This window comes from Mya arenaria, chromosome 8, assembly GCF_026914265.1.
Source record: "Mya arenaria isolate MELC-2E11 chromosome 8, ASM2691426v1".
Taxonomy (NCBI): Eukaryota; Metazoa; Mollusca; class Bivalvia; order Myida; family Myidae; genus Mya; species Mya arenaria.
Window position 1 is genome coordinate 55,111,462 of NC_069129.1, and position 10,402 is coordinate 55,121,863.

General features: G+C 37.4%; 1 protein-coding gene across 1 annotated transcript; it reads left to right on the forward strand.

Annotated features, from left to right (window-relative positions):
* The first annotated feature begins 324 nt into the window (after window positions 1-324).
* On the forward strand, window positions 325-10,155 carry LOC128243788 (uncharacterized). The gene is made up of 3 exons (XM_052961734.1): window positions 325-378; window positions 5,061-5,954; window positions 8,759-10,155. Exons 2-3 carry the CDS (start codon window positions 5,834-5,836, stop codon window positions 9,583-9,585), a joined length of 948 nt encoding a protein of 315 aa, XP_052817694.1. The 5' UTR covers window positions 325-378; window positions 5,061-5,833; the 3' UTR covers window positions 9,586-10,155.
* Window positions 10,156-10,402: the final 247 nt, after the last annotated feature.

Sequence of the window (10,402 nt, forward strand, 5' to 3'; positions counted from 1 at the left end):
ATACCAGTTTTAATCTATGTCCTATGGGTAGTCTGGAAAGTACAATTTATAACTGTATTGAGCCAATGCATGTCTTAATTGCAGTTTGTATAGATAGAGTCATATATATTTTGAGTCCAAATACATGTATATCTATGTGTAACGTATTTCTTTCAATATAGATGCCATTTTTGTCAGCAATATAATTAGAAAACTAAGAATAAAAATATATGTACAGAATCGAATATACATATAGACAATTGCCTTATACATGTACCAATATACCTGTATAGAGATCAATGTCAGTGATTCTGGCTATATAGAGGTCAGCGTCAGTTACACACCCGTTAAATTACTTCCTTGTTAACGACTTGTGTAGATCGATCAACTAAAATCAAGGTAAATACTTGTATATTAGTGTATTACATGTATATTTGTTAAACTACCGTCATGTGAGACTCGCTTTTATGATATCAAACATATTAAACACATAACTTGTAACGTAAAATGAGAACTTTGAACGTTCCAGATCTACTTTCGTTTTGGAAAACATGACTGTTTTTCAATGAAAGAGCCCTAGTTTATTTTATCTTGGGCTTGGTTTTATAGCAACGCGTTATGTTCCGCATGTAGTTCGAGGTGTCTTAATTAGGGTTGATTCCCAAATGATTCATATTTGCGCAGTCTGTTCCACTTAGAGGCCCACCACAGTGCATGTGTGGGTGGGGAAGGTCAACAATTAAATGATTCAAAAGTTAATGTTTTATTAAGTTTGGAGGAATAAACTTGTTCAGGAGTAAAACAGACACCCTTTGCGACATTTTGGGGGGTAATAAGGAGTTGACCAAATTTAACGAAAGAAGATTTTATCAGTTTTTGGATTCAGTGAAAAACATTTAACTTGCAATTGCTCGGAAATGTCTGTCGACAATGTAAATATATGTTTTTGTGTCAAAATGCCCCAGACTACCCTGGATTAAAAGTTAAACATAAACCCGGTTTAATGGCACTGTGTAAACGTCAAAGACATAGAAAAGAAAATCACAAACAAGAAGCATGGAATAACAAAAAACATTTGCAATTGCTCGGAAATGTCACGTTGTCGACAATATACATTTGTTGTTTTTTTGTGTTAGAATGTCCAATACATCTCTATGATCAAAGTTTTATAGTTGCTTGGTGATATCTTTTCAAATAAGATGGATATCTTATAAAATAATGAAAATGATAGCGAAGGAATTTTCCAGTGTACAAAAATGACGATCTCTTAATAAAAATAGCTGCAATCACTACAAATCAATTATACTTCGGTTATTAAATAGTGTTTGGAGTAGGAATAAAGGGAGGAGAAAACATGCACTAAATCATATGTCAGTCTGAATATATGCTGTCGTCGGTTCATTTCATTACTGATAACAATTATTTGACCGTTACCAACGCGCACTTAAAGATGCACTCTTACTCTCAAAAAAGATTTACCATTATAATTAATACATTTGTTTGAGTTTACCGAAAATGATGAATAAACAATGGTTCTTGTGAAGGACATCGGGTTTTATTTTAACAAAAGGTACAGAAAACACGGTATTGTTAATTTTATGATAACATATTAGATTGCACTAAATCTTTTAGCATTCACCAATCATTTAATATGTTTGCGTCTTCGGCTATAAAATACACGGCTACAATCTGAATCATGTTATCAGATATAAATATTTTCCTTAAATGCATTATTTCGTAATAAGTTAAAGGTTTATCACTCAAACATTATGTTTGTTATACATGTGTATGTATTGGTTTTGAATAGACTGTCACTTTAATGATTTACAGAAGTGCTGTTTTGAGTGAATACAGGTGTGCCTTCATGAATTGTCATAACTTTATCATTTAACATGGTATTTCCTTATGTAAGGGTGAAAGGTCGCTGTTTTTTTCACTGACATAATTGAAAAGTTTGAGGCGTTTCAATTACTGAAACAACGAGGTCCTAATTATAGCGCTATTGTCAACTTTTTGGACACTGTCCGACCCGTAAGATAATTTTGCTCTTATATTTTTATCAATTGTAAATTACTATTTTAGTTATTACCTTAAAATAATCATCTTTAAAATAAAACTTTTATGAATATATAACAAGTGCAAAATGTTTTATCATTGTGCATTTTAAACTTTACAATACAAAGCATAACAGGATAAACGAATATACCACAATACACATGCAATAATTAGGACGCAAACATGTCAACTGGTCAAACTAAAATGCATTGTAAACATATATTCTAAGATTTTCTTAATTGGTCTTTATAATCAGATGTAATTTATTGGCTAAACCTTTGCATGTTTGGTCTATGTCTGTCGAAAAGTGATATTTTTTTTGAATGTATTTACATTTTATTTCTTTTATTTCGGTTGTACAATTTAATATATTAATTAATTATTATTAATTTAATATTCAACAATGACACTCTAAGTAGTAAATTGTATATATTATGATATGTGATGATACATTTCAGTATTAAAGTATTTCATCCATCAAGAGCAATTTTTGAATCGTTTGAAACCTTTAAATGCAATGATGCTTTAACATTCAGGGATCGAATTTAACTGTCGCTAACTCGCAAAATGCGAGTAGAAAATCCTGGCACTCGAATATTTTAGCGACCGCGAATAAAATCGTCGAATTCGCTCAAACTCTCCTTTGTGCTTTAAAAACTTCTTTACGCAAGTTTACCGCATAATAGATAATCACGTGACCCGGTATATGGACGCTTGTCGCTGCGTACAAATGTTACTATCGGATATTAAGTAAGCGCCTCGAAGATAACTGTTTTCGTCTGGTTTGTGATTCGCAACTGCCAAAAAAGAAGAGGAAATTAACCACGTTTTGATTCGCGAAAAGGCCTGGAAAGGTGAAAAGGCTGACAGCGACGCGGGGATTGACCGAGAAGCCCCCCAATAAAACCAAACCTAGCGAAAAGTCATGAATTGTCGGTACTTTGTCGCAAACCAAAAATTCTCGGTCCGATTCTACGGCATCTGTCAGAACCGTCAAAAAATAGGAAACGGAGTTGAACACCAAACTTTTGTATGCAACAACAGAGAATAATGGCAATGTTGAATTCAAAGTGTAGTGTGATGTTTGTAAAGAATTCGCCAGTGATAAAACATCAACTGTAGGCATTACAGTATTTTATTTTTTATTTACTAAGCAACAGTTCGCACCCTGCCCATATTACTTGCTAGATCCTCCATGCTTTGGTCACGTGTGCAACATACATTACCATCGAAAAATGTCAGTGTACATAAATATTTTCAAGAGAAAAACATCTACTCTGTGTAGGATTCGAGCCTATGAACCCCTGCTTGCAAGTTTGGTCCTCTACCCAACTTGACTTACCAGGCACTTGGCTACTCAGTCGAATTGAATGGCTTAGAATAATGACTGTTACACTCCTCCCCACTTTACATTTTGAAAGTATAAACTTAGGTTGGGAGGAGTGTAGTCACTTACTTCTAATGATTCAAGGCTTTTTAGTAACCAGGAGCTTAGTTAGCCCAGCTGGGTATATGATTTATTTATGTAAGAATTAAAAACAAAATGTAAACGTTTATAGTTTATTCTTATCTCAGTGGACTTGACAAACAATGAACATAATGCTACAACAAAACCACTTGTTTATTTGGCAACTAACATGAAGTAAAACAGCCTTTAAATAACTGCTAGTGGAACCCACCATTTTGCTAGTTGAAAAAAATGGCACTAGCAAAAACTTGCTAGTGGTAAAAAAAGTTAAATTCGATCCCTGAACATTTATGAACAAACAATAATTACAAAGTAGCTGTTTCAGCTCAGATGGATTGTCATTATATTTTTCCTTGGTTTATCAATATAAGTTAACTGTCGCAAGAAAAAAAACGAAACGGGCAAGGAAGAAATCAGCCTGGAACTTTGACCTGAAAAGCAGATACAGTTTTGTTATATTTGTGAAATATGTAAATAATAATGTGCAAATCCAAAGATGGTAACTGAAGTAATGGTGTCCACTTTTACCAAGGTCTATGAAATCCGTATGGTATGTCACACACTCAGAGCTCAGCCCTATAACAACTTAATAGCTGTACCACACCATTCTATCATAGTTTCAATATTCAAAATAATACTCTAACAAATGAAATACAATATAATGGCATTAACACCATCCGTTAACAACCATCCCATGCCTTTTTGACAAGAAAAAAAGCTTCAAGACACAAATTTTGCATAATTTTTTACTTAGGAATTTATTCGAAAGACCCCAGTACATTTATCAGTCAGTTTATTAAACAGATTTGCAAAACCTATGAATGGAAACTTAATATTATCATTGTGACACAGAATTTACAGAAATACCACACTCTCCACAAATAAACACTTTTTCAGAACATAATAGTCGATTCATACTAACATCATTTTCGTAAATAAAAGTACGACTACATCAAGCTGTGTTGTTTAAACAACTACTTCAATGAATTGTCTGAATTTATATTAGTATGTGTATAAAAACAAACACAAGGTACCTCCTAAATGCAATAGCTGCCATTTTGGCTGAATATCTCCCAGCCGAATACGAAGACTTAAATATGAGTATATTACCTTCATGAAAAAATGAGCTAAAACACTTATAGTTGATGAATGTGGATGAATTAAAACATTATGTGCCATCCCTACGACGAAATCATGAGATTTACCACATTAGGTTTCAGGCGTTTTCACGATTTGCTATTGGTCCCAGGTAGTGTTGGCTATTTCGACAATAAAAGACCTATTCATTTGTTTTAAGACATTTCCGACAAAAACCTGCAAATGCTTTTTGATCTGATAAAATCTTCTTTTGTGGAATTTGCCAAACTTATAATTACACCTAAACATGTTGCAACGGATGGATGCATGAAATATGCTTGCTAAGTATTACTCATCAAAACAACATAAAATGATTTTTTTTAAACGTGTTATGTTTTGGTCGTTCAAACGACTTTTGCCATGTGTAAGGCCTTAAGAGCTACAAAGCTTAATTGATTTTTTTTTATTATTTTTTTCACAGATGGAGGTATCCGGAAAGAGACGTGACCCTGACATTGACAAGGGTTCTGCAGACGCAACTGTCTATTGTCAGCCGTGTGAAGAGGACGGCAAACGAGCTGTAGCCCATGGCTTCTGTCAGACCTGCGAGGAGTACATGTGTGACCTATGCAGCAAGGCCCATAAGAGATTCAAGGTGTCGAGGAACCACATTATGTTGTTTCAAGATGAAATGCCGGCCTTCTACCCGGCCACCAAGCAGTCAGACATCGGCGAAACTGAATACTGTAAAGACCACCCAAAGGAGATGATCAAGTTTTACTGCCCGACCCACGGTGACCTTGGCTGTGGTGACTGTGTCGTACTTGACCATCGCAACTGTAAAGTCGATTACATCGCTAATGTTGCTAAAGATTTTGTCATTGGAAATGAACTAAGACAGCTAGAACAATCGATTAAACAAGCTGAAGTTATTCTATCTGGGTCCATTAGGAATGTCGGAGAGCTTTTGAACGAGGTCGAAAACCAGGCTAAGGATGAGATCGATAGATTGAGAAAGTTCCGGGCAGAAATCAACACATACCCTGACCGCCGCGAGAAGGAGTTGCTCGACAACCTCCAGAAAGTGAAGACCGAGGATGAAATCGTGCTGACTGACCTAAAGACTGATTGTGAGTTGGCGAAATCGAGACTTGAGGCCATGAAAATTATTCTATCTTACAGTGATTTTTCGGTGAACCAGCGGTACGTGGCATCAAGAAAACCCAAAAGGAGCTTGGGGAGATCAAATACGAGATGAATAAGATTACCGATCTGATAAAGGCCCGGAAGTACCGGTTTGTTGAAGACCCGGACACGGAGCGTCTTCTTGGATCGGACATGGGTCTTGGAGGACTGGACGTTACAGGAGAATTAGGTAGGGATAGTATGCTTAAAATATACACATCATTATACCCTAATATAAATATATATATATATATATATTTGGTAAACAAACCTGGTGTTCACTATTAAAACAAATCGAACAGGTATTACTTTCTAGTTATGTTTAAAATGCTAGTTTACATTTTGTATAAAGATCGACCATTGCCAGCTAGCTCTTTGCCGTTTCTTTCGGGGTTCAAGCAATTGACAATCAAGTGAGCTAGTCAAGAAACAATTAATATCCATGCATTTCGTTGGAACTTGGCTTTTAACCAACTTTTACACATGCGTTAATAACTGAAGTGTACATTTTGCTATTTATCGTACTTTATTACAGTCATGTAGGTTGTGTGACTCAAAATACTGGGGTTGATGTCATGTTTTGAATTCGTGAAAGCAAAGCATGGTGCCGCGTTGTTGTCAAATCAATTAGGTATCCATGCACAAATAAGTTTTTTCATTGGAAGGAATTGGTAGTAATGTAAAATTGATGCCGGGTAACCACATATAATTTTGAAAGAGATTTGCCTACTGATTTACTGACCTGAAACATTTATATCACCTATAATGCAGTACATCTATTCCAATGCCAGAAAATCGTGTTCGTTGTAAAAGTGTTGGTATTTACTTCTTTCTCTTCACATAACCCCTATATAAATGGAACCGTAATAGCATGGTCAAAATCCACATGACTGTAAAAGGGAAACCCTACGATGACCTTTATGTCTTCATGAGGTTGACTTACCTACACTTTAAGCTTGTCCTTGAACATTTACCCCAACCCCACCCCCTGTATGTTTCCGAGCTTTTTTCGGTCATCTATTTGACATACAAAGTTCGTCAAAATGAGGAAATCGACATTTTGGGTTTCGGGTTTTGACTGTTTCTTAATATTCGGCAAGAAAACTTGAAATGAAAATTAAGGTATATATGTCACCAGGCATGAAAATTCAGTTTTACCGAAAACAGACTGGGGCACATGTGTACGCAATCGTTCCTTCTAGATCATATTCAGCATGATACAAAAAAACTTACGGTTTTTAAAAGCAACTACATTACTATTTTGCTATTAACCTTTCGTAGTTTTCATAAAGAAAAAGCGTGTATAATACATCCAAATTCCAGAAATGAGAGTTTAGTCCCCGACTAGTTGCTCGAAATTCTGGTATGAAAGGAAGGAGTATTTTCGCAATCGGGAGAAAGCTTACATTCTCAGAGATCCATGGTAAATGCAGAACTGTGTTTATGCACCAGAGTGTGAGTATATTTGTATCGCACCGTCCGTCCTTCCGTCCGTCCGGTACTCCGTATCCTGTCGGTTACTTTGTCATACCGACAGGGAATTTAAAATTACTTGGCCCTTGTATTCGGTACATTTGTTTGCTCCACACACGTACCTCAGTTCAAGGTCAAACAACACTACTATTATGGAATTTTGCACCTATGCAGTGTAGTTGGTCGTGTCCGGGCTGTAACATTTTCATGCACGTAAACGTTCTTAAATTAAATTAACATATATGTTTTGTACTTGAAGTTGATATACCACTTGCAATACTCACAACCCAGTCCCGAAGTTGATATGCCACGTGCAATACTCACAACCCAGTCCCGAAGTTGATATGCCACGTGCAATACTCACAACCTTGTCCCGAAGTTGATATGCCACGTGCAATACTCACAACCCAGTCCCGAAGTTGATATGCCACGTGTAATACTCACAACCCAGTCCCGAAGTTGATATGCCACGTGTAATACTCACAACCCAGTCCCGAAGTTGATATGCCACGTGCAATACTCACAACCCAGTCCCGAAGTTGATATGCCACGTGCAATACTCACAACCCAGTCCCGAAGTTGATATGTCACGTGTAATACTCACAACCCAGTCCCAAAGGTCAATATCACACTTAAGGTTTACCCATTTTGGAATGCTGCATATTTGCACATATGAGGAGAAGTGCCGTACTCAAGAACTGCAGTATTTTTTGAGTATTTTTCTATTCACTTAAACTTTTATATTCAGATATGTCTCATTGATATTTATATGAAAAACTTCAGGAACAAGCTCAGTAGCCGAAAGTTTAAACATAAACAGCATAACTTTGAGCAGAAATGCAGTGCATAAAAAACATACTTCTGTAAATTATAATTTACCACTAAACTCTGCAATGAAACTGTCCCCTAGTAAACAGTGTTTTTTAAAACTTATTTTAAGAAGAACATCTCAGGCTAAAATCATTTCATTCGGAGCTCCTCGGCCATTTTATCGAAAACAACCTCGGATGTATTTGGACGGTTTACACACTCAAAAAGTGGTACGTTTAAGTCCGCTGCAAGTAGATCGCGTAGTAATTTTATTTAGCAGTTAAACTTTGTGACTTACCTCTTGGGATTCTTCATTATGTTTGCTATAATACAATTCAATGACAATAAATTAAAACTTAGATCAATAAATACAACTCTAAAACACTACATTTAACTAATGATATAATTCAAAATTTTTCGAACTACTTCAGCAGATGTACCTGCATACATCCGAGGTTGTTTTCGATAAAATGGCCGAGGAGTTCCGAATGAAATCATTTAACAAACGTGTATTGGTTAAAGTCTACTAAAAGTAGTTGGTGAGGCGAACATTAGTCTTAGCAGAAACTCAAAACATAACAAATGTTTAATACCGAGTCTCAGTTGTTGTTTTTTTACCTATTTAGGTTGTACGTTGTTATATAAAATTGTGTACCGATGTCTCGAGTTCAAAGTGAAAACTGATCTAGCAAGTCCTTTCTATTGCTACAGTTCCGGTTCTTGACCTTTCTACTGTCACATGGAAGAATAAGGGAGACATCAACACCAGATGGTCAGAGGACAAGAAGTCCTGCTGGATCACAGGCTCCGCCCTGCTCTCGCCTGGTCTCTTCCTCCTGCCTGACAGGGCTAACCATAGTGTCAAACTGGTGGACGTTACTACCCGCACCGTCACATCCCACCTAAAACTGCCATGCGCGCCCTGGGCCGTGTGTGCGCTCCCTGATGACCAGGCCGCAGTCACTCTACCCTTTAAGTGCATGATTCAGCTGCTGTCTACACAAGGAGGACAGTTGTCGTGTGAAAAAGAAATTAAAGTATCATCGGGGTGTTGTGGTATTGCGTATTACAACAATAGATTATACGTTTCTTACAAATCTAACCCGCGTATTATTGTGGTGACATTGGATGGACAAATTGTAAAAACATTTCAAAGAGATGATGGAAAACAACTTTTCAAAGCACCATATTCTCTGACTGTGTCATCTTCAACACCACCGACTTTGTACGTGTCTGACCTCACAGCACACAAGGTTCTCCAGCTGTCCCTTGACGGGACGCTCCTGCGGAAGTACAGAGACGATCAGCTCATCAATCCCCGGTCCATAGTGGAGGTAGGGCCGGGTCAGCTACTCGTGTGTGGGCAGGGCAGCAACAACGTGATGCTGCTGACAGAGAAGGACGGCAAGATGGCAGAAATACTGGGACATAGGGAGGGACTGCCTAATCCCTACACCCTTGCTTTCTGTTCTCACATAAGAGCCATAGTTGTCGGGATGTATAGTAATGACTCGCAGAAGGTATTTAATGCTAACTGACAGCTTTTGTCGAGCCAGTTTGCTGTGAGTTTGACATAGCTGATACAATGGCGGTTCCGTGTTTGTGCGTGAATGCGTCAGGGCGTGCGTCCGGCCGGACTGGACATAGTCCGGGCTGTATCGGGACCATTCATTATAGGATTTAAGATTTATAACAAATACTTGCCATGAAGGTTAACCACGGTGAGGCGGTCCATCGCGCAAAAGATCCAGGTCTGTTCCTCAAAGGTCAAATGTGTCCTCCTCCCGACCAAGGAGTCCCGATTTCGATCCGTGGTCGGGGCGCGTTCTTTTGACCTCTCACATACATAGGCACTCAGTACGGTGATTTTGACCCAGGAAGCGGACTCGATAGTGTACAAAATAATATGTTAGCTTTCGACACAATCATATAAAACACATTGATATAAACTAAAGGTCAAGGTCACAGTTTGAATTGGGTATTGTTGAATGAGTGTTGATATACTAGTACTAGTATTGATAAAGTGGGTACATGACACATTTAGAAGTGCATCTGTATTCTAAAATTTAAAAATACTCCGTCATAAATGATAATAAACATAATGATTATCTGCTTAATGCTCATGCTATTCACCAGTCAATGGCAAACACGCCCCCCCCCCCCCCCCCCCCAACGACTATGCTCCTCTATCTCGACCAGATTGCTTGGCCTTTTACATGCATAGTGGCGCTTGTAGGCGCTAAACGCTCTAACAGATTTTCCATTTTAACAACGTTTTTATTTTTTGTCTTCGAAAGAGCGAATATTTTGCGTAAATATCTGCAAACCAATGATACAAGATTGCTGACAAAAGAT

What these genes read in the sequence shown, in the direction of transcription:
- LOC128243788 (XM_052961734.1), top strand. Translation starts at nt 5,834, where the DNA reads ATGAATAAGATTACCGATCTGATAAAGGCCCGGAAGTACCGGTTTGTT. An exon ending in GGACGTTACAGGAGAATTAG is followed by an intron (nt 5,955 to 8,758) that starts GTAGGGATAGTA and finishes CTATTGCTACAG; the next exon opens with TTCCGGTTCTTGACCTTTCT.